Source organism: Scatophagus argus, chromosome 6 (genome assembly GCF_020382885.2).
Source record: "Scatophagus argus isolate fScaArg1 chromosome 6, fScaArg1.pri, whole genome shotgun sequence".
NCBI lineage: Eukaryota > Metazoa > Chordata > Actinopteri > Scatophagidae > Scatophagus > Scatophagus argus.
Genome location: NC_058498.1, coordinates 14,349,391 through 14,373,963, shown reverse-complemented (window position 1 = coordinate 14,373,963; position 24,573 = coordinate 14,349,391). Strand labels below are relative to the sequence as shown.

Here is a 24,573-nt window from a genome sequence, read left to right as displayed (position 1 = left end):
TCACATTAAAAGTGCAGCACCTGAGAAACATTGTCCATCATCATTCATGCTCCTGGAGTTCAGCACTCCCGAAATGTGGCTCGGAGTGCAACAGCTTGATCTGGGATGTGATGGACAAAAGGTGTCTGTTAAGATGTGGGCACAACAGTCTCTGATTCTCTGTTACTACTACTCTGTTTTAAGTCCAGACTGGGCTAGAATGGCTCCCTTCCTGGACCTCTTTCCTCTGCCCCCAGGGAGATCTGGATGTCCTGGATTAATGGTGAAAGGTGCCATGGGCAGTGATCGTCCCAGAAAATTTAAGCACTCTTATTTCAAACCCTGCACCTCCTTCTGCAGTGCCAATGAGTGTGTTTCTCTTTGTTTAAGAAGTATTATTGTATTGTTAAATTAGAAAGGGTTTCACTTGTACCACACAAACTAGTTTTTACTTCGAGATCAGTTACTGTCAGGTGTAAGTGTAGTTCAGTGAACAAAATGACAAAACTTAAAACATTAGCTTGTAACACATGACCTGTTTAGAACCAATGGTATGACAGAGAGTTGACCTCATGCTTAACCAAAATGTTTAATAATGATGGAAGCACAGTTCAAATTAGAAGACATTACGTTTCCCTAACTAATGCTGAATTACTAAATGTAGCATGCATATATTCATATCCATGGATCCCCTCCTTGAAGGGCCTTCCATTTCTAAACATATCCCATGCTCTGCAAACAGCTGTGGACACTGGTCCCTTTGTTCACTTAAACAATGTCTTCATCCCTCACTCATCAAACTCAAATATCAGGTGCACAGAATTCAGAGCTCAAATTTCACAAGGTGTTTCAAAACTTCTCGCGACACATTTTCAGTGCTCCCTCTGATAACGGCATTTGGAATAACCATACAGGAGCTCTCTGAATGATATCACATAGACTAGTCAGTCATTAAACATCTCAGGAACACCATGACAGAGGTGCACTTTTGCAGAGGTTTCGCCATCACGCTGCCTTGCAGAGTAATACAGTCGAGTGATACAAACTAATCCCTGACAAAATATTACACTGTTGACTTAAACACCCTTATTAATGAAAATAACACAGATGTACTGCTTACATCTGCTGTCCTTGTCAGTCAATTTGGTGTTTTTTTCTTTCATAATACATCATGGCCTCAGGTTACTTTAAGTCTCCTTGACATAACACTGGATTTGAGCAAGTCAGTGCCTTCAGCTTTAATATCTAAATATTATGAAAGTGTGATTACAGAATGGGAACATATTCTCTTTCTTTTCCTAACTTTTTTTATCTCTCAATCTCTTCCTCCTTTTTATTTTACATTTTACTCTCATACACTAATATGCAAACTCTTGAAGGCCCTGAATGTGAGATGTTTGGTTCCAATGTCCAATTCTTTGTCCAATGACAGGAGGCTAAATGTAGAAACAGGACCTGCGCTCTCTCTCTCTCTCTCTCTCTCTCCCTCTCTCCCTCTCTCTCTCCCCCCATCTGATCTGTCTCATGGGCTCTCTCTGAAAACACAACAACCCAAATAAGGAGATCAGCCACATTTGTAGAGAGAGTGAGAGGAGTGGAGGAGCCAGACCTGGTTTGATAGGGTGGAGTATGCGCTCGAGAGAGTGATAGTCAGGGAGTCAGGATGGAGTGGATGCAGAGTGGTGAGTGACGGAGCAATGGATGGAGAGGGAGAGGATGGAGTGAAGGGATAAAAAGAGGGAGGGAGGGAGGGAGGGAGGGGTGAGAACATGAGAGGAGAAGGAGGAGGGGGTGATCAGAGACTGGAGGCAGGTTCTGTTGCAGTTTAAATAACTACCCATATAGGGCTCAACTCTGCATCTCTGTTCACAACTTTCTGTCTGCTTCCTACTTTCTCTCCCTTTCTGTCTGTCTGTCTCTCTCTTTCTCTATTTTTCTGCAGCTTTGTCGCGACTCCAGCTCTGCAGTACTGTGCTGTAAGACCTAATCTCCTACATCTCAACAGAAGACACTCACGAAGTTACATTTTCACCTCTCAGAGAGTTTGGAAAGTCCTATCAAGCAGCCACCATGGAGGCCATCAAGAAGAAGATGCAGATGCTGAAACTGGACAAGGAGAATGCCATCGACCGAGCCGAGCAGGCAGAGACGGACAAGAAGGCAGCAGAGGACAAATGCAAGCAGGTGGGGATGAAAGAGAGGTGTAGAAAGTGGTGATGGCGATGTCAGAGTATATCAGAAATCTGAAAGAATTAAGAAATCCTGTTTTTGATTGGTTGTGGAAAAGGCAAATTAAAAAGCAACATTGTTATTATGGATTAAGATGTCAAACAAGCTAAAAACAGCAAATGAACAATCTGGCATCCGGAGGAAGTGTTCATTATTTGGTTATTCAATTGCAATTGGAAGACAAAACCAATTTGTAAAAGAAAAAAAAATAGCGATGTAGAAAGAAGTCCAGTATAAGGCATACTAAAGGCTTTCTCCTTTTATCCAGCTCTTAAGCTAATCACAACACTGATACATACCAGACATACCTTTAAAGGGTCAGTCGGTAAACACTTTTCACATTCATTTATCCCTCACAGGCAACTTATTGCTTTACTTTACAATATTAATTTTGTATCTTTTTTTTTTTTTTTGCCATCGCTCAGCAACTAAATGGAAAATTCAACAAATGTTTGTGGTTGTGTGTGAAGCACAAACACACAGGACTCCTTAAAAGGCAACAACAAAACAACAAAAATAATCCTTAAAGAATTCTTCCTGATAACAAGAACAAATCCAAGCATCTAAAAATGTAGTAAACAACCTTTGATTATCACGGTTGATGGCTGTGCAGAAGCGGAACAAAAACGCCACCAACTGTGTCACGATGCCATCTAAACACCACACAAAACAAATATTGAATGTAGTAACCTTGTAGCTCATTATTATTGCTGTTAACAGTGAGGCTCCAGAGAGAGAGAAAGAGAGAGAGAGGAGGGAAATCATCAGATCCCCTCAAGGTGGTTTTGGCCACTTTATGACTTCATGAGACCACCCGGGATGAGAAACTGGTGAAACTGGGTAGGGAAAAGTAGATACATTCCTCCCTACAGGCCCAGTTTGAAGAGAGTCAATGGAGCATCCGTCTGTCATAAAGCCTATTTGACAGGAGTATCCAACAGGAGACACAAAGGACACATCAGCATGCGAATACACACACACATGCAGACACACACACACACACACACACACACACACACACACACACACACCACATTAGGCCCATGGTCCCAGGCGTCTGTGTGTTCTCACTGATAACAGCTGTATTTTTAGAGACCAGGAGAGAACGAGTGTCTGGAATTCAAAAGGATTATCAGAAGTACTTCATGCGCTCAGAGAGGACCACTGATTAGGGAGAACATTTAACCCTGTGTGTGTGTGAGAGAGAGAGAGAGAGAGAGGGAGAGAGAGAGGGAGGGAGAGAGAGAGGGAGGGAAGGGGGATTCGGCTCTGAGTACCAAGCTTCATGTCATGAGAGACTGATAGTAAACCATTAGCATTTAAATGTTCCCAAACATCATAAACACAATTAGACTCCCAAATTAGCCACCGCTGCTTTATCAGTGGTCTGAATTCAAACACGTTGGCTTTAACAACATCCCATCAGACTGAATTGTTATTGTTAATGCTTATCATCAGGGCATTTTTAGGTAACTGAAAGTTTTGGGGGTAAAAGTCAGCTAGTGTTCAGAGCGTTAATTTAACCTTTGTTACAGAGAGATTAGTTCATTCATGACAGATTTTCAACCAACAGCATTTTCTCAGCACGATAACAAATGCCAAACTGCAGGGGAAAATTGTGGAAATGGTCGGGTAAAAACAGAAAAACAGAACAGAACTTGGATGAAAAGGTGCTGATCAGAGACGGCGTAGTGACCTGGACTAATGGTGTCCCCTGTTGCAGCTGGAGGAGGAGCTGGTGGACCTCCAGAAGAAGCTGAAACAGACAGAGGACGAACTGGACAAATTCTCTGAGGGCCTGAAAGACGCTCAGGAGAAACTGGAACTGTCTGAGAAGAAAGCTGCAGACGTGAGTCAAGGGTCACACACACATACTGTGCATGCACACACAAGGGGGAGTCGGAGTCAACTTGGTTTCACTTCACCTGTCTGAAAATGTGAAATGAAACTGTCATTCTCACACAGTAATAACGATGCAGAACTGTTTCCCAGTGAATCTGTTAGAAGGAGTTTGCATACTGACAAGAGGTCCCTGCTCCTGTCCTTCATTACTCGGTTTTTCCACCTTTAACACACACTCACATTTCCATGGCACTACTGAAAACTAGGGCCCATTATTCCACAGCTGGACTGTTTCTGAGCCAGCACCAGCTGTCGGTTTACTTTGATCCACAGTGAATGGTTTGCAGCACTTCACAGACTGTTACATTCCTGTGCAGCCACTGCTGAAAGATGAACACATGGATAAACTGTAACCCCCTCATCCAAATGCACACACACACACACACACACACACACACACACACACGCACACACACACGTGCGCGCTCAGGTCCTCCAAACCAGCAAACCGGAGCATCACAGGTTAAAAGACAAACTGCTTTGCTGTTCATCCTCATCCCTGTTAACTAATGAAAAGTACTATTGTTAATGGTTTGAATCCAAAATCCAGTTCTGACACACATCCAGTCATGAAGCTTATATATTTATGTATATGTTGATGTTTGTTTAAGCATATTTCATTCATAATGCTTTAATGCAATTTGCAATTGCAATTTAGCTTTGCATTCCTGTAACACCAGCAGACAGTGTTTTAAAAATGATTAAAATCAAAGATAGATAGACAGATACTTTATTGATCCTGAGGGATCTTTCTTTCTTGCCTATATACCCACAATGCAACAGTCTGGTCACAGATTCAGGTGTGTTATACTACTGGTGGCTAAGGCTGTTTTTATTTATTTATTTTTATATCCACATTGTAGATATTTTTTTGCCCAAAGAGATATCAGTTGAAGCACTTTATTGAAGCCTTTGGACTCATAAAAGGCTTTATACAACGTTCACATTTCACATGTGCAATAGTAATCCCTAAGACCTGTAAACAGATTTTGTATAAAATCCCTTTTAAGTACCGCTCTCCCTTTACCATTGAGGACCACTATACGAATCTACAGAATCATCCTGTCACAGAATGACTGTGTCTTACACACCAGACCCTAACTACAGTGCTGAGTTTGTGAGAACATTTTTGCTTACAACAACAATTTATTTCAGTACACGTAGCGGAAAATTCAAAAAGTCATTTGTGGCTAATCAGCTGTAATCTGGTGAAAAAAGACCATAGTCAAGATTGTTGGCAGCACTGCAAACCACAGCACTGTATATCATTCACTGATGGTCCCTCCAGCATTTTAGTGCATGTGTGCACAGCCAAGTGTGTTTACTCGTGTGTGTATGTGTGTGTGTGTGTGTGTGTGTGTGTGTGAGAGAGAGAGAAACTCAAATCTGAACCAAGTCATTAAGGAGATCAATTATACCCAAGATAAGGCTAAAACACTGATCATACCAGTTTCATAACAACATAACAACAGCTGAGAATCCACTAAGTCAATGCAATAAAATAACTGAGCAAAGTGTGCAGGCACAAGTGTGCAAGTGTCATGAAAACAAAAAGTCTTCCAGCTTCCACCAAGATGTGCTATTGTTTGAACCTTGTGGAGGATATCCCAAGGAAATGCAGTGTTGTACTACACACAAAGAGAAGGGAAGTGTCCGACATACAGACACAGAGACTGGGGGCTGAGACACGCTGGATAATCCTCACGTAGTGATTAAATCAACTGTGAGAACAGTTCTGAGAAGCCTCACGTGTATAGTGGGTCAAGCGGGCCCCTGAAAAAAGTTATGGTTGTGGTTATGGTTTGAGTACAGGTGCAGCTTCCACTCCTACATGTGCTGTAGTACATGGAAAGTAGTACAGATAAGCACAACATATTTACAGTTCAATCTAGTGTCCAGCCAGTACATCTACTCTACTTCACTTCCATAAATTCCCCTCCACATGTCACTCATTAGAGGCAGCAGTCAAGTCATTACACATCTGAATTCACACAGAGAGCACAACCAGATTGGGAACCTGGAGGGGGCTGGGAAAGCAGAACAGTAAGCCAAAGACTCCAGCAAGCAAGCAGTTGTGATTCATTAAAAAAAAAAAAAAAGCTGATATTTAGGTCATCACAGCTCCCTGTCAGCTCAAACAACCAGACAGAGGGTCTAAAGCAGAAAGCTAAAGGTGGTGAGACTCCATGAGGGTGCCAGCATGTAGTCTTAATGAAGGCACTGATAACACTGCTCACAGCAGCAACAGTTGCTGTTGCAGGGGAAAGCCGCACTGAGGGGGCAGTGGGGCACAGAAAGTGGAGAGCGGGAGGGGGGGGGCTGCTGGTATGTAAGGAATGCAGCTAAGGCAAACAGAAAACCCCACACTCCTGTGTCTAATGAAATCAATGCTTCCAGCTTTTCCGGTGCAAGGGGCAAATCAGACAGAGAGGCTCAATCAGCAGATGAAACTTGAAGATGAAACAAGCTTGAACTGAGCTGAGATCTTCTGCTACTTGCTCGTGCAGTAAGACAGGGTAAACCTGTGCAGGGCTGATAGAGACGCATGAAAAATATAGCACACGTCTGATTCACACACGCGCACACACACACCATGAACATCATCTAAAAGTAGGCAGGTGGTAGATAATATTTGCGTGCTTCCTCCCTCAAGACTAACACTCACGCAGTTCAACAAAAATAGAAAAAACATGTGATGCATGTTTGATGCTCTTGTTAAAAGTTCACTAAAAAGATTGCCTGAGAGCCAAGAGGTCCATAAATAGCAGGATAATGAAAGAATCAGAGAGAGTACAGTACGTGGACGGAGCTTCACAACTCACAACCTGCAATTTCTATCTATCTATCTAACTCCTATGTGAAGCCAGTGTGCCCAAAGTGCCTTAAATCTGGATATTTTATATAATGTCCAGTAGGGGGCGACTCCAGTGGTTTCAAATAGAAGTCCAGTTGTGTGTAAGTTTATGAGAGAATGACGCTTCTTCCCACTTGATTTATCACCTCTATAAACAATTTTGTAATGCGTTTATGGTCTCAGCTGCTAGTTCTAGTATTTATCAACACAGTGTGGTATTCATTTTGTATATTGTAGTCCCCCATGATGTAGAAGATTTTAAAAAATAAAAAGCAAATGTCAGACACTGGTTGCTTTTATATAAACATATAACATTAACTTTTCATTTAGGATGATTAATTAGATTTGTTTATTAAAGAACAAGAATACAAATAAGATTTTTATGTACTGAGGGCCTTTTTTTTACACTTGTTTACACTTTTACTGTTTCTAAATAGTCTCAGTCATGCCATGTATCTATAGCCTAATATCACCTATCTGTTCTAGACAATATATCATCACCATATAACTGATTATAAACCATTAGCCGGTGACCCTTTAGGGCCAAGATTATGCTTAACTATGCTAATCGCAACCCCTTTTCACAAACTGTACATACACTGTGAAATATACTCTATATGTATATATATATATATATATCTACCACCTTTGAGCAGGTTAACCAGGAAGTGATTCCCTTCCAAGATACTTTATTTCCCTTTGACTGTGTGATCTCCAGTATTAGCTGAGAACTTTTCTCCAAGTATCAGTGTCACTGGCTCATTTTCCTCAAACTCATTTTAACAGTTTTTATGTAACGTCTGCATTCTGCCAAGAAAAATATGAGTGATATGCTGTCCGCTTCATAAGGTCAGCGCTGGGGCCTCAATGAGATGTTGAAAGTTGTTTCGGTATTGTAGTACTAGTTATATATTTTGTTTTCATGCAGGATGGAAGTTTCAAACTTTAAGTCGGTTAAGTGAAAATGTTTGAAGGGGTGGAAGTTTGTGTGTGTGACATCTAAACTATGGCCACTGTGCCTTTACAATAACGGAAAGCAAATCATCCTGACTTTTCCTTTTACTTGTGAGCAGTGATCACATCGGTCACAGGGATCAGCTTTTGCATAGACACACACACACACACACACACACACACACACACACACACACACACACACACACACACACACGCCCCGCCCTCTTTGACCTCATCTCTCTCCTCCTCCGACTCAGTCTGGCGCTCTCAGCTCTCCTCATCGCGCAGCCTTTTTTAATCCTCCTCCTCAAACCCGAAGTGTCCGGACCAAAACTGCAACATTCCTGAGGACAACTTTCGTTACTGCTCATGTGCTTATCATTCCTACAGGCCAGGAGAAACGTTTGGAGAACACCTGGACACTGTTATTTCCTGGTTTTATAACTTTTGTTGCACTTGAACGACTCCTTTACGTTCCAGAGACTTTGGCTCCGGACGGACATTGACTTTTTTTTTTCTTTCTAAATCAACGATCAGAGTCATTTTTCGCATTTTACTTCCATTCCGAATAGACTAAAAACAGGCAGCGGGCACCAGCCTACTGTTTTCTTTTTGCACAACACAGAAATAGTCTTAACTGTGCTTTTTTTTTTCTACGCGTAGTCTTAAATTAAGTAACAAAACAGTAAACAATGGCAGGTATGAACTCTCTGGATGCTGTGAAGAGGAAGATTCAGTGTTTGCAGCAGCAGGCCGACGACGCAGAGGACCGGGCTCAGGTCCTACAGAGACAGCTGGACAGTGAACGGGAGCTGCGAGAGAAAGTGAGACAATCAAATCTTTTCTCTCTGTTATAAGCCCACACTTTTACCTCTGCGCTGTGCTAACACACGGTGTGACTGGTGAAATGGTGTTAACTACTTCATAGTCTCCTCTCGGGCTTTTAAAAAAGCCTTCATTCGTTCGTGTCATTGATTCACTCGCGGGCGTGACGGTGCCACAATGCAAGGCGTTGGTCCTCAATGAAAAAAGTTTGGATTCCTCTAGGTCTGTGCGCATGCGCAGTGGCGTCTGATTTACAGGCCGCTGTAAAACTGCTGAGAATAAAGTAGACCACGTAGACATCGTTGAAGCCATTGTGCAAAACTGAATTTATCTGTTAGACTGACCTGAATACATCTATTAACATACATCAATTAATATTTAATTAATAATATCATAATTGTGACTACTTGTTAATTAGGCGTTGGCTGCCTTTAGAGCTGCTAACATGTCGATGAAGGTCATGACATGACTGTGTGGGAAAGTTTACTTGTCACTTCTGATGTGTTGCTGAGTGACACCTCAGCAGGGTGGATGTGTGCCAGCCACAACTGTGTGGATGAATGCCAAACCGCCATACCACACAGCCTCCACTGATGATCGTAGGAAAATAAAGAGCATTCACTTAAATGTATGTCTACTCTGTTATTAGGGATGGAGAGGAATAGTCTGGAAAATGTGCCATTTTCATCTGGAGCTGAATTACTCGATTAGTCGATCAACATTAATCAGCAACCGTTGTGTTCATTAGTTAATCTTGAAAATGGCACGAAAACTGGTTCCAGCTTCGCAAGTGTGAATATGCTCCGATTTCTTTTAGTTTTTCACGATAACAAACTGAATATCTTTGGGTTTTGGTGTGTTGGTTTGACACATCAAGACCTTTCAAGCTGTCAGTTTGAGCTTGGGGGGCTTTTTCCATCACTGTTGCGTGGTTTCATTTTGATGTGTCGTATTAACAGCAGTTGGACAGCTTTGGCTGTAATAAGCACAGGTAATCGTCAAACTTACACAAATGTGCGATTCCAAACGCATACATGTGCTGTAAGTGACTCATCTATTTTTTTTTCTGGGTTTTGGCCCAGCTGTGTCACCTGCCTGTCGCTTGACTCTGCCCACATCCGAGTTTTATAGCTTCACACCAAAAAAATAGGGAATGGAGAAAAAAAATGCTTAGCAGCACAGTTAGGTAACAGTCTTGACTTGTTACACGTGCTGTTTTATGGCATTTGGGGCCATATCCTTTGCATAGGAGCTGGTTAATGACAGGACAAGTAGAGAGATTGAAGGAGAGTGGGAGGGGAAGGTGTGGCTGTAAAGATATGGGAGCTGAGATGATGAAAGGAGCTGGTCTCCTGTAGGACTTACCCCTTTGTTACAGACTGCCTATTAGGTAACAAGGCACCTTTTTAATTTGACAACTGGGCGTTTGCTCAGCTTGCGTGTAACTGTTCTGATATGTACTTGTATGCTGGTATCAGTGATCAGTTAGTAGTCATTATTTCAAGAGAATTCGTCATAGTTGCATTTGTTACAACATGACTTTAACATAATAAGTATCTTGACTTCCACATTAAGCATTTGCAGTGTTGTAATTGTTTGGTGGGTGCCCTCTGCTCTTCTTCTCTTCATGTAGTGGCCTACAAATGTTTTGGCCCAGGAAACCTTTATGTCCAGCTTGCAAGCAAACATCAAGCGCTGAAGTGGGTAAATGGATGAGTGAGTTATGTAAGATTTCTGGTGGCACATATTCACTCGTTTTGGACCCACTTCTTACTATTTTCTGATGTTAAATGAGGCTACTCTGTGTTTTCTGTCACACGTAAGGGGACATGTATAAGTACAGAACTGCTTAAGAGTCAAAGGTAGCGACACAGACTCTTTTTAAGCCTAACATGCACTTTTGGAACTTGTCAGACCCTTTTAATTATTATTTCATAGATATTGAATCACAAATAATCACAAATGGTAACACTGTATTGCCCCTCAGTGAGCAGTATGTAAAGGTATAAGAAAACATATATATAACACATTATAATGTAGCTACCTGTACCAGTACCTGTTTATATCCTGGTGCTCAGTTATCAATACTGTACAGGAGGAGTAGATAAGTAGATCAATAAAAATTTAAAGAGCCTAAAATATGCTCACAGTTAGAATTGTAACGTGTGTAAACAATATATTAAATGTGCTTACAAATGATAACTATGTGGCTTAAAATCAAATCATCTTTTTGGAGAAAGTTCCTCCAATTCGTCCCTGTCGGGCTCGATCAAATGAAGCAGTATATTTGTGTGGCGGGCAGCGGTGTGCTTCCATATGTGAATAATTAGGGAAACCTGGAGTTATTCACCGGCACAAAAACTCTTTCATCGGAGCACGGGGAGATCAAAACAGGAACCTTGCTGCGTGTGTTAGGCTAATGAATCATTGTTTGAAAATGTGGAGGCATCAGAAAGAAAACACTTGGCAACATCTCTCACTAAAAAATAAAAGTAATTGCTTCATGTTATTTTGAGTGCGGTTTTGATGCCTCTGGAGACGTTACTCAACCGCTCAATAATGCTTTAAGGCTCTGTCAGATTACAGAGACGTGAGATAGTCTTGAAAGGCTCATTTGGCCCTCGTGGATGTGTTTTATGTGCGGCCGTTATTCTCAACGAGCTGTTCATTTTTCATTGTGTTTCACAGCAGTCATACTTGTTTGCTTGTTGAAGGTTCAGAGTTGAGAGTCAGGCCGAAAGTGATAATTTGCACGTTACTCATGACCCTGAGAGCTGTGTGAGCCGCACAGAAAAACCACACTGGCTCCTTTATATAATATGGAAGCAATTTTGTGATACCAATTTCCCCCCCAGTGATAGACATATTTTATTATTTTTGACATTGATGAGACAAAAAATGACTCGTTTAATTACAGTCAATTAATTATCAACGAGCATCAGATTTAAAGTTTAAAAGTATCTATTCCCTTATTTGGATGCAAAGTTTTAGAATTGATTTTTTTATCATAAAGTTTGCAGAAATACAGATTTAGAGTCTAAGCACTATATTAAATCAGATAAAAATGGATACGGGACTCAAACCTCCACTGATGTATCCGTAGTGGGAAGCAGGTCATCCCCCTACACCCCCCACTCCCATTCCCACCCTCTGGCTGCCCCTCCCAGGATGTTGTCTGCCGACTCTGGTCCAGCACTTCCTGTGCTTCTACTCCCAACACTTCCTGTCCCTGAGCTCCAGCCCTGATCAACAGGAAGATTAGTGTATGTGGTGCACTAAGTTGTATTAGTGTACAACCGTAGTGAAATTTTAAGACTTAAGAAGATCCTAAACATCCACATCTGCCTCTGTCTGTTCACCTGAAGTTAGTTTTCTTATGACATTTGTGGTCAACTATTGATCACAGACTATTTCTATATATATAGAATGGGTGTGTATCTGCTATACCAAAATGATATTTACATTAGATTGCAGGAAGTCATTTAGAAGTAATGCTTATCTTAAGCACAACTACCCTCAGCCCATCAATTTGCTAAAACAAACCGGAGCTGTGATCTGCCTGGTGTGGTCAGTGGATTTGAAGCTTCTGTGCTGGGCTTCTACCAGTCTCCAGCAGTTCTTCTGTGGAAAGAATTACTTCCTGGTTTCACTGTTTTCATTGGACTTGCTCCATGGGAATAGCTCAGCTTTCCAAATATAACTAAGTGCCACATGCTGATACGTTCTGCCGGTGCTGGCATTCTCGAGGAAACCTCCCATGCTAGTGGCTTGCGGCTTAGCCGATTATGTATGCCGAGGTTGCAGGTTCCAAGCAAGGCATGGAATATACACAGTATTTGTTAGTTCTAGCAAAGTTAAATTTGCTATAATGTCATTAAGTGCTATTTAGAGAGAGGAAATTATGTATTTTATGTAGCATTTATAGCATAAAGTAGTTGCTTCACTTTGTCATCAGTTTAGATCCACATTTAGCCAGTCTTTTCCTTTAGCGATGCCTACAATGTCCAGTGCATAACTTGTTTTGATGGCTTTGTCAAAACAGCATCTCTGCATCTGTTAGCATGTGAGTGCTAGTGCTGCATTCTGGAAAACGGCATTCATCTAACCTGAAAGAACCATATAAGCAGTTTTATTGCTTGAGTAAACTGCTGCAGTGATTGTTAGTAGTTAAATCATCTGCTCTCTCTATTTGTTCAGAGACCACATATTTAACACCCTGTGGTGTTTTCCAAAAACTTTGTTAAGATTTATGCGAGCTGTCTGAATCCTATAAAATTCCCTGAACAATTTTACTTCCCAGTGTATTTCTTGGATTTCTGAATTGCCTTTGGTAGTGTGCAGTGACCCTCCTGTTAGGAATAGACACTTGAGTGTTTTGTGGCAGAAACTGAACGAAAGACTCAGACCAGCTCAAGATCTGTGTCAAAGTCTAAATATGTACTGTTGAAAAATGGCGACAAATTACATTTTGCACGGAGGAAGCTCATTTTGATGGCTGTCTGGAAGTTTGATGACCTTCTTTTACATATCATTATACCTCCCAACAGGCTGGCTTATACTGTATGCAGCTGTCTTTGCATGCCAGATCTTTATGGGAAAAGATTACACATTGACAGGCACACATTCACACTGAGAGTATGGAGCAGTAGAGTCAGGAATAACTTCCCCTGAAACCCAACAGCATTGTGCAGCCCATTAGCCCACTGCCCTGGAATCAGCCAATAATTAGATTCCTCTTTCACTTGTCCTTGATCTTGTCTCTAGTGCATGTAATACACTCAGGTATTTCTTAAGTCACTCCCAGCAGAACTGTGCTGTATATTCAAACCAGGCTGTAGACTGTTTACCAAGGGGAGGCCGGTGGACTATGTATAGTTAGCCAGTAACAGAGAGGTGAATGGAGGAGCACATTAGAGTTCTGTATATCAACATACTGTAGTTTATGTCACCTACTGATTTTGTTGCGAAGTCAGACGGCACTGATACCCCTGATACCACACAAGATACAAGATAGGTTTATTTGTCACACACACAATCATACACGGTACAATGTGCAGTGAAATTCTTTATGTCCCTGCTACCAAAAAGTAGGTAAGTAAATTTTAAATATTGTAAAATAGAACGCTTATAAAAAATAATACAATTAAAAAAGTGAAAGTGTGCATGTCTGCACACTAAATATGAAGCCACAGCCAGCAGCGACTTAGCTTACCATAAAGACTGGAAAGAAGAGGAAACAGTTAGGCTGGCCCTGTCCAAGAATAACAAAATCTGCCTTCCAGCACCTTTAAAGCTCATTCATTAACATATTGTATCTTCTTTAATCCATTTAAAAATTCACTTGCAAAAACCACACAGTATGGTTTTCCAGGATGTTATTGTCACTCTGCACTCTGTTAAGTGACTGCTCCTGGCCAAGAACGAGTCCAGCACGCAAGCCCCCTTTATAAGCACAAAGTGTTGTTTTTTTTTTTCTAGTTTGGTATTTGTATAGATTAAACAAACAAGGTTTAACAGGTTAACTAGTGAGCTTGTGTGTGCATTCTGTTACCTTTGGACAGAGCCAGACTACCTGTTTCCCTGCATTTCCAGTCTTTGTGCTGAGCTAAGCTAACTAGCTACTGGCTGTAGTTTGATAGGCTAAATGTCCTCCACTAAGGCACTAAATAGCCAGCAGTGACTGAAACACCGCTTGCCCCTTAGAAAGCACTGGTGTTACATATTAAGCTAGCTTGATAACAGAGCAGCTTCTTGTTGGTCAGTATCTTTTGCATAGGCAGTATGCATGTGTGTGTGCCACAGTCTACCACAGTCTTCCTGATACTCTGCCACAAACACTCTCCATGGTTTGTTTTACCATATAAGGTGGTGTACGTCCCTGGCAGCCAAAGAATGCAAAATGGGTGCTAAAGGAAGAGGCATGGCCAGAGACAGAGAGAATACCAACCCTGAAAGCAAGAACAGTCATAGGGAGGAAATGAGAGGATGTTGGGCCGCTAACTTCCTGACCCCCTTTTTTTTCCCCCCTCATCATCTTCATGTATAAAATGATATTAATTCCCATTCTTATTGTAAAGATTTTGTTGTTTGAGAGGTTTTGTGACCTCTACATTAACATTGCAGTCTTTTGCAGAATCTCTTTTCAGAGAGTTTGTATTGCTGGCCTTTACTCATTGGTTTAATGGTTTTTCTTAAGCTGCAGAAGTATGTTCAAGAGTACCTTCAGGATTTACAGGAAAGGCTGTTCTCTTCTCCGGTCATGGCTGAGTGAATTAGAGGCATGAGTGTGTGTGTGCTGTAGACATGTAAGCTGTGGCAGGCCTACTTGACACAAGACTGTCTCTGTCTGTGAAGAGATTCCACACCCCGTGATTGTGAAAATCTGATGACTGATATGACACCAGGCTGCACACATTCGATAACAAGCGTAGATATACTATGACCATGGTGGTGTGAGGTAAGACTATGGTTTTTGTGTTTGTGTGTTGCTTGACAACAAACATTTAAGTGGGCAGGAAACAAGCTGGTTGCTGGCTGGTAATTATGTTTGTTTGAGAGAGACAGAGTGACAGAACGAGAGTGACTGTTTGCATGTTTGCAGACTCTATATGTGTGTCTGGAAGTGCATTGCAGCATCAGATGTGCCGGTGTAGCGGGCCTAAGCTCATGAATAGCATGTTTGTTTGTCTGCAGACAGTATTCTTCACAGCACATTGCTTCACTCAGTACTAAGGAAATAACACAAATCTGTTTTTTCAGGCTCCAGTTTAATTTGTTCATATTTGACCAGTCAGATATAGTGTGGACAGATGCAGACCTGTGTAAAGCACAAAACTGATGAGATTTCAAGATGTCCAGACCGATTTACGACTTTTCATTCATTCTTCATCGGGTTAGGTTTTCCTCTGTCATGTGCTGGCTGCTTTAAGACATGTCAACGCTTATTCGGTAGACGTTTCCTGTCTCATATCAGCGACCTCCCATGGCAGCTCTGGGTACAGTAGGGCAGGACCTGGGAGAGGACAAAAAATAACTAAGGGAGGGAGAGCGAGAGAGAGCGAAAAAAGAGAGGTGGAAAGACTGACTAGTCAGCAGTCCAAGATCACATGGAGACGAGAAGGACAAAATCTTAAAAATTAAAGAAGAGGCCTTTGCCAGCTGCCAGCAAGCAGGAAACCATGCTTTCATTTCCTGATATATTGAGTCTATGACAGCACGGAAGGCTCCACTGGATGGAGGCCTGTTTATTCAGCCTAACAGACCTAATAACTCTTTTCCATTGAGATTTCTGAGCTCTCTTCTTGTCTTACCTTTCTTCATCATTGCCAACCCTTTCTCTTTAGTCTGTTTCAATGACTTTGTCTCACCAAATGATAATGACTCATCTAACTGCACACTGAATTGTAGACACTTTGACTGTTGATCTGACTGGCAGTCTGACTTCTGGACTGAAAGTTTAGCTAATGAGTCACTGACCTACTAACTGCTGCCCTGCAGCTGAGAACAGAATAGTGTCTATTTGTCTAAGAAATCCCAGCTGCTTCGTTGTAGGAACAGGGAGTAAACCTGTGCGAATACTTTGGGTTTGAATGAATAGTCCAGAAGTGTAAGATTTAAAAATGCACAGCTGTGTAGTGCTGCTTGACCTGTCTGGTTGTACTTACATTTCAACAGTGGATGGTCTCTTTGTGGGAACTTATGAAAAACTGTGAAAAACTTTTAAAAAATTCTGGTTTTCAGTTTAAAAGTGTCTCCCCAGGAGGTGCTGGTTGGGCAAACTCCCCGGCCAACAGAAAGGAAATGCCTGTATAGTTGTCTGTTTGCTTTCTTTTTCCTCTCTCTGCCTTTGTTTACCAAGGGCAGATGAGAAGAAGCCCATTTGTCCACCCTACTTGGCCCAGTTATGCATTCACAGTCACCGGAAATTGAGTTTTTGTGAATGTTTCATTCAAAACTGAAGTCCTGTGATCTTCAGATATTAAAAAGGATTACTCTTTCCAGCCAGACTCAGCAGTTAGTGGTTGTTTGTGGTAGGAGACTGTTTATTACAGATAGGCCCCGCTCCTATACAGAATCCTCCAAGGACCTCCAGCAGTCTCTGTTTCACTTATTATTTATCAGTGAGACTCAACTATTGATTTGTGAAACATGAGAGGCCTCAGAAAGCCTGAAGAAGAGATTACAGTATCTCACTTACTCCTAGTACAGATTGTTTGAATGTATTTTAGTCCACTTGCAGTCAGACTTCTTTATGCAGATTGGGGAGAACCTATAAGACTTAATAAGTGTACAGAACACAGAAACATAACTGTGTAATAAGGCAAAATGTCTTCCTAAAGTCAGGGCACCATGGTTATGTGCATATTCATCAGAGGTATTTTCAGAACAAGAGTCCTGTAGAGGCACTGCATTGAATACTTGTGTAGCTGCTTTTCCTTCAACATGACTGCCTTGATCCACTGATAACAGCTTTAAGAAAGTGGACTTTGTCTTAAATTAATCTTAAAATTAGCATAAGTTATCTTTCAGTATTTATAAAATATATAGTCACTTCACAAAACATACAACAGAAGTCCTTAAGTTTAAAAGTGTCAGATGGCAGAGCATACAAACGTGTGTGTTCTCTACATGGTGTTTCGATGAGACCAGGACTTGGTCAGTGACTGTTGCTCTGCACTCCTCTGTTTTATTTTTCTCTCATTACATTTTCAGTGTGATCTTACAAAGGTTTTGCCGTGCAGACAATTACGGTAAAGCTACAAGTTGTTTGTGCCTTTTCCTTTGCTTCGGATCAGGGTGAAGGGGAGAACAGCTTGAAGGATTTAAAGTCGAATGAATGACTAAATTTCTCTCTTCCCCCTTGCTTTTATCCTCTCAGGCGGAGGGTGATGTAGCAGCTCTGAACCGTAGGATCCAACTGGTGGAGGAGGAGTTGGACCGAGCCCAGGAGAGGCTGGGCGTAGCTCTCCAAAAACTGGAAGAGGCTGAGAAGGCCGCAGATGAGAGCGAGAGGTCAGATTAAATCATCTTAAGCAGTATTTAACTTTGATATTCTTTAGATGCGGCTGCCCGTTTGTGGGCACCTATTTCACCGCAGCAGCTGTCTTATTGATGCTCACACACTGTGTCGTGTCCAATCAGAGGGATGAAGGTGATTGAGAACCGAGCAATGAAGGACGAGGAGAAGATGGAGATTCAGGAGATGCAGCTGAAGGAGGCTAAACACATCGCCGAGGAGGCCGACCGTAAATATGAGGAGGTGAGACTTGCAGCGGGGGCTGGTTTCGGAGCATCCATACACTTTTCGGGCATTTATAATGTGAAATCTGATCCACTCTTGTTCTTGTTCTTGGATCCTGTTGTGGCTCAAGTCCCAAAATTGTCCCCCTTAAGTTTTATTGTTCTTCGTCCCAGGTGGCACGCAAGCTGGTGATCCTGGAAGGAGAGCTGGAGAGAGCTGAGGAGAGGGCCGAGCTCTCAGAATGGTAAAAGAAAAAAGAAAACAAAACAAAACGGTGAACTCACAAGCATGCGCATAAATACTCACCCGATGCTGTTTTCTTAAAAGCAAGCATGTGTTGATCTCCACAGTAAAGCCAGCGACCTGGAGGAGGAGCTGAAAAATGTGACCAACAACCTGAAGTCCTTAGAAGCCCAGTCTGAGAAGGTGAGAGGGTCGTGTGGCGTTTGAGTGAAGTGCATGGCAATGACTGGACCCAGCAACACAAGCACATTCACACTTTTATATAAACAATACTTCTTGTTTTTGGCGTCTTAAGTTGAGGCACCAGATCAGTGGAGTTTTTCCCCACACCACAGGAAAAATGCAGCGGACTGTAGCCGACCTTACTTTTTTTTTTTTTTTTTTTTTTTTTAATCTAATCCAGTAATGTTCAAAATAAGCTTTGTGCCGGGACTGTGTAAGGTTAGCCACAAACTGTGAGTGAAAAACATTTGTTTACCACATCAAGATAAAACTTTCTTACCATGTTGTATGTAAGTGTGACATTGCTTCCGTTCTCTTGCGCAAATACACAACCTAAATAAACATCAGTGGATGCTGAACACCAGGTCTGACACCAAGTGTGTCCGCTGTATCCTGTCATTTGGGCTGTTCTCATGGCTCAGAGGACAGTAATTTGAGTGAGTAGGGAGGAATACCACATCGCCAAAGTATTGTTTCATACTACCTTTGTTATAATTGTGTATCATCATCAGACCCTTCTTAGAACACAACCATTTATTTTGCCCTCAGGTTGTTTGGATCAAAACCTGAATGTATCACGCGTGTAAGATCTGAACTCTTTATGGATGCACCTGTTTAAATATATGTTTGCACAATAACTTACCTGCCACATGACAAATTAGCCACCGGGGCTGCTTTTTGCATATGCAGAGTTAATGTTGTTTCAGTGTATGTGAACCTGTCAGCCAGTAGAGACCTGCAGTACATTCTTCCTGTATGCTACATTACATTCCTCACCAGGCGTAGACAGGCAGTATGGCAGCATGCCAAGCTTACCACATGACTGCTCACCTTTATCAACACATGCCTTTGCTTTGTTCAGTCAGTACAGCCACGATTGGCATCACAGCACAGGTGAAGACAACGCCCTTCCACTTTAGTTCAACTTCCTCCCTTCTTGCTCCTCAGAAGAAGTGGTGCAGTCGTAATCCTTAGATGATAAGAGAGTGTGTTTATTGTGACATTTATATTTTATTTGCATGTGTTTGTATTCTGCCACTGATTGGGTAGTGTTATTTCTCTGCGTCTCTGTCAACAGTATTCAGAAAAAGAAGACAAGTACGAGGAGGAGATCAAAGTTCTGACTGACAAACTGAAGGAGGTGAGATCCTGGTCCCAGTTATCCATCTGACCACATTTGAGTGTCTGTTCACGCACAAACAAATCAGCATACATCACCTCCCGTTATATTCTAGACTTCCATCACTCACCTCAGATTTATTTTGCTGCAAAATTGATGATTTTAGCTTTTTCGTCAGCTTAATATGTATCTGCATTGGAAATCTAAATATGAAACATGTTGTTTTATGATTACTTTACGGCATGGTACAGAAGGTCTCCTGAAAATTTATGTAACTCCAGTCTTGTGTGTTGAATTCGCTGTATTATAACTTGTTTGTTGCCTCGTAACATGCCGTGTCCGTGTTTCTGTCAGGCTGAGACCCGTGCAGAGTTTGCAGAGAGGACAGTGGCCAAACTGGAGAAGTCCATTGATGACCTGGAAGGTATGAGATCAGTAACGCTTACATATCATAATGTTGCACCGCTTTGTTTTTCACCAAACTATACTTTTTTTTCCAAACACATTATACAGACAAAGACAATTCAATGGGTAACTGACTGGCTTTAAATGAGCGACCAGTCATTTGAACCTAAGAATGCAGGAAACAAGTTTGCTGATGAACCACAGGCACATAGTTTAGTGGAATTTCCTGCAGGTCAGGGGATCACTCTAATCCTAATCCATCTTAATGCACACATTCACAGTTACATTCAGTTTGACAAAGATCTCAGAAGGAGTGTCCTATTTCAGCAACACTGGAAATATTTTCTGTGGAAAAGAAAAAGTTCCCCAGCCAAATGTATGGAAACTCCTTACCTAAGACAAGCTAATGAAAGACCCTTGTTTCTGAAGTAGTCCATGTCAGCCATGCTGCAAAGAGGACAGAATGTGCTCGGATGTTTTTAGGTCAGCATTATTTAGTTGTCAAGCCACAGGCAGCTGAGTTTATAGAGTTATTGGTGCCGTTTTATGAGACATTCAGAACAGGCTTACATGCTCAAACTCACCCAACCAAAGAGCTGCTAGCTTAATTAGATGTGCATCATTCTTTCTTCCAAGCATTTCTGCATCTTTTAAAAGCCTGACCTATTTTTTTTGTCTTCTCCTTCTTCTCTCTGCTCTTTGCCCCCATCTGTCTCTCATTCCTACCCTGCTTTTGGCTTGTTTGTGTCGCTGCTGTACTTGGCACCTGCCTGCACTTCCTATCGACCTCTGACCTCCAGATGAATTGTATGCTCAGAAGCTGAAGTACAAGGCCATTAGTGAGGAGCTGGACCATGCCCTCAATGACATGACATCTCTGTAGATGTGCTCGCTCTCTCTCTCTCTCTGCCTCTCGCTTCCTCTTTTCTGTCTTGTGTTTTGAATTTTCGGACTCTCTTATGTTTTCTCTGTGGATCATATGTGCCTTCCTCCCATCATGCTATGCAGAAAGTAATTAATTAAAAATATTTTTCTTTCCTAATTCACAGCTTTTTGTCTCTCTGTTCTTGGTTGTTCATAAAAGCTGCATATGTTAGTAAAACATCTGATGCATAGCCTTACCTGCGTAGTGCACATTGCTGTGCACTCTGATCTTTGTAGTTAGATTACCAACAATTTGCTCTCGCGTGAGACAAGGTGAGAGATTTATTTTGGTTTGTTTTGGTGTGAATTAATACAGCTCCCTTCTGACTCTTTAAAACACTTTCTGCTTGTAAATCTGACTGTGTTTTCATTGTTTCTGATATTTTGCGTGTCAATAAATTGTGTGCACATATACAACGAATGACCCCACAGTGTAGCACACAAGTCCTTTTAAAAAGTGCTTAATATAATCCACTAACAGTCTTCAGGCAAACAGTAACAGTCAGCAGTTCATGCTTCAAAAGCACACTGGTGTGGTTGAAATTTTTTGCATGATGCACAACTTAACCAAAATAGTTATATGCAAAACATGTGTTCAGTGAAACAGTCCTCTGTTCTGCAGGGGATGCTTTTTGACAAAGAGATAAAGCATGACATGAGCAGTATTATTTGCTGATGGGTGAGGCCTCACCATGTCACTTTACTTCTTCTTCTCTCCAGAGAAACTGTCACATGCCAAAGAGGAGAATCTGGGCATGCATCAGGTCCTGGACCAGACCCTGCTGGAACTAAACAGCTTATAAACACACAGAGCAGAGAGGAAACTGGAGAGGATGAGATCGTCATGTAACATTCCTTCAATGTCCATTCCACATTTTGAGCTGTAAAATCTTTTTTTTTTTTTCCTCTTGTGAAGGGGGATTAACTTAATGCTTGTCCCTTTATGTTCTTTTTTTTTTTTTTTTGCTTTTTTTTCCTAAGGCACAACTTTGTTTCTTTTTTTTTGTAAGATGGGAAGCCATTATGACCATACTGATTTTTTTTTTTTTATCTCCATCTGTGATTGCAAAGATTTTCCCCAGAAATGATTTTTGACCACTTATTTAGAAAGAGCTGGCAATTAATACACCCAAAGAAACTTCAGATTTTGTCACTGAACCACTTAAACTGGCTCCATTTTACATTTTATGTGCACATAGATTAAGCCTCTGTCTGATCATTTTAATGCATATGCTAAAGATGGCATTTGGTTTCCTTCACCCTGCGTTAGTGTTGCCAGTGCCACCCACTGGTGACATGAAGTTTTGATTTTCAGATCATGTTTTACCTCCTTAAGAGGCTGCAGACATTTGACTTTTTATTATAAATAGCTTCATAGTCAAAGGAACGGGTGACCTTGTGGAAAGGTTTCATTGATACATAAACAGGTCATGGCACATGCTGCTGAGTCACTCTACACTCCCTTACATTTAATTACATAATAATGCCTCCTGTGTCACTCTCCAGTCATTATGATCCTACGTGTTGAAGATGCACAGAATATGTATGTGCGTCAAAAGTTTTCTACTCTTTGCATGTATGAATCTGTGCAGAATCTGGGAGTCATGCATGTAGTGTGCATAACTACGCTGTACTACCTTCACCGAGGCTCGACCTGACCATTGACATATTCTGCGTCATTATCAATGTGCGATAATGTAGCCACTTACTTACAATAAATTGTATTACATGAGCGAGCTAAACTCCAAACCACTGGAAGCTCAGTCAAGTTTTATCAACCGTGGATACTTATTGTATATAGTAGAATAATGTTAGGTATGTGAGAAATTGTATTGCTTCGATTTTTTTTGTTTTGTTTTGTTTCATTTACGACACTTCTTTTTGCCAGGGGAACTCTAAAGACCAAAGAACACGCATAACACAGACAATAAATTCTTCAATTGTTTTTATTTTTGTTTGTGATGGTCAGTGTGGTTTCATCTCAAGTCAGGGCCTTGAAAAGCACCGCTCATGTGATTGAGACCATTTTGAAATATTTCATTCACCACCACCCCCTCTTTGTCAACCTAATAAATGTTTTACAGAAATCGTGACTCATGGGACTTTTTGTGCATTTTGATGATTACGAAACATATTTCACTTTGTCAGCTCAAGTAGTCAAAACTATTCAATGGTAAGTACTTCTGCTCCCCTAAAGTCTAATACACATCCAATTCTATCTCAGCACATAAGAATGTCTTCATTTTTATGATTTAAGCTGATCTTGAATGGACCCTCTGTCATATTAAACCCCACAAGGGAGGGATGAAGTTTCATTCCACATGATTAGGATACCATACAGATAAAGGTGATTTCTCCACTAAGGATCTGCCACATTTAAAATAATGGAGTGTGAGGTCCAGACTCCTTTGTCCATGGTCCACACTGCTGCCTGTTGACAGTGTTTTGGCAGATTTCTGCTCAGGATTTTTTTCTTCTGAAGGCACAACCTGGATGGGGGAAAAAAACATCAAATAATTCAACACCTCATCACAGGTGAATGAGAAAGAAGGATATAAATGATAGTTCACTTTACTTATTTTTCAAAATTCCAGTTTTGTGACGTTTCTCTCACCTGCAGTTAGTCTGCATTTGCCCCCTCGTGGTTGGCAGAGGATTAAAGAGCAGCCGGCACAGGGTACAGCTGTCTGCGCATGGCTGAAGACGGTGGTGATCTTGTAGCAGCCTGCGGGGAACATTCAAAGACAAATGAGAATATACCACTTTTAAGCACAGAATTGCATCAGTGTTGGAAAATGAGATGTGTGGCGCAGTCCTTACCTACGCATTTAACATCCATGAAGTAGGAGTTGGGACTTTGCACCAGCCTCTTCTTCTTGTGCCTTGTCCTCTCCTTCACGAAACTGGGGTGCATCAGATCCTTTGCAACCAAAATCACAGCATGATTGTGATATTTGTCAATTCAAAAAAATAAATGAACCTTTGGTGTTTCTATTATTCCACTTATTCACTGAATAGGGAAACGATGATCATTTGTCTCTTTGGGTTATACACCAGCGCCACCTACAGTCCGATGAATAAACTGCTACTCATAGCAAAGTTAAGAGACATGTCCAGGCAAGCCCAGGCATGACCCTGACAGCAATATACCTGCCTACTGAATACAGATAATTAAATATTGACGCTATACACGCCATATATCAGCTAATAAATAAATCTTTCTCATTCTCTTCCCATATAACATTATGTTTATGAATTGAATAGAGTACTGGAGCAAATTTGTGTAAGAATTCTTCTCAAATTTCTAACACTTCTAACAATAATACACATATATATTATTGATACATAAACATTGATATATATATATATTATATAAAATATAATAAAATATATAATATAAAAAATAAATACAATGTGTATATATATACATAAATATATATCAATAAAAATATGTTCACTTACATTCATTGTGCTCAAATCTCTCAAGTTTGTGGTCCAGTACAAATAAGATGTAATAACGATGAAAAGGTTCAAGCGCGCCTCTCAACAGAATCAGCTGTATTTTTTGTCCGAACGTCTATAATAAAGTCCTGGAAGAGACCAAGCAGGCGGGGATTTCTCTTAATGGGAGGCGCAACAGAACAGCCTGAACATAGCGGCTGAACCGATCCA

General features: G+C 41.2%; 2 protein-coding genes across 6 annotated transcripts; one reads left to right on the top strand and one right to left on the bottom strand.

Moving 5' to 3' along the window:
- Window positions 1-1,541: 1,541 nt before the first annotated feature.
- On the top strand, window positions 1,542-22,988 carry tpm4a (tropomyosin 4a). 5 transcript variants are annotated; one of them, XM_046390584.1, is made up of 10 exons: window positions 1,542-1,661; window positions 1,922-2,163; window positions 3,932-4,057; window positions 17,625-17,758; window positions 17,888-18,005; window positions 18,161-18,231; window positions 18,338-18,413; window positions 19,531-19,593; window positions 19,927-19,996; window positions 20,778-21,019. In XM_046390584.1, exons 2-10 carry the CDS (start codon window positions 2,050-2,052, stop codon window positions 20,858-20,860), a joined length of 855 nt encoding a protein of 284 aa, XP_046246540.1. In that variant the 5' UTR covers window positions 1,542-1,661; window positions 1,922-2,049; the 3' UTR covers window positions 20,861-21,019. The 5 variants fall into 5 exon arrangements, with proteins under 5 accessions (XP_046246540.1, XP_046246539.1, XP_046246538.1 ...); XM_046390583.1 differs by lacking the exon at window positions 1,542-1,661 and adding an exon at window positions 1,753-1,787; XM_046390582.1 differs by lacking the exons at window positions 1,542-1,661; window positions 20,778-21,019 and adding an exon at window positions 21,622-22,988 and having other exon boundaries at window positions 1,814-2,163.
- LOC124060086 (40S ribosomal protein S27-like) lies at window positions 22,830-24,502 on the bottom strand. Its single transcript, XM_046390589.1, has 4 exons — window positions 24,364-24,502; window positions 23,722-23,821; window positions 23,516-23,626; window positions 22,830-23,390 (listed from the first exon to the last, which is right to left on the bottom strand). Exons 1-4 carry the CDS (start codon window positions 24,367-24,369, stop codon window positions 23,362-23,364), a joined length of 246 nt encoding a protein of 81 aa, XP_046246545.1. The 5' UTR covers window positions 24,370-24,502; the 3' UTR covers window positions 22,830-23,361.
- Window positions 24,503-24,573: the final 71 nt, after the last annotated feature.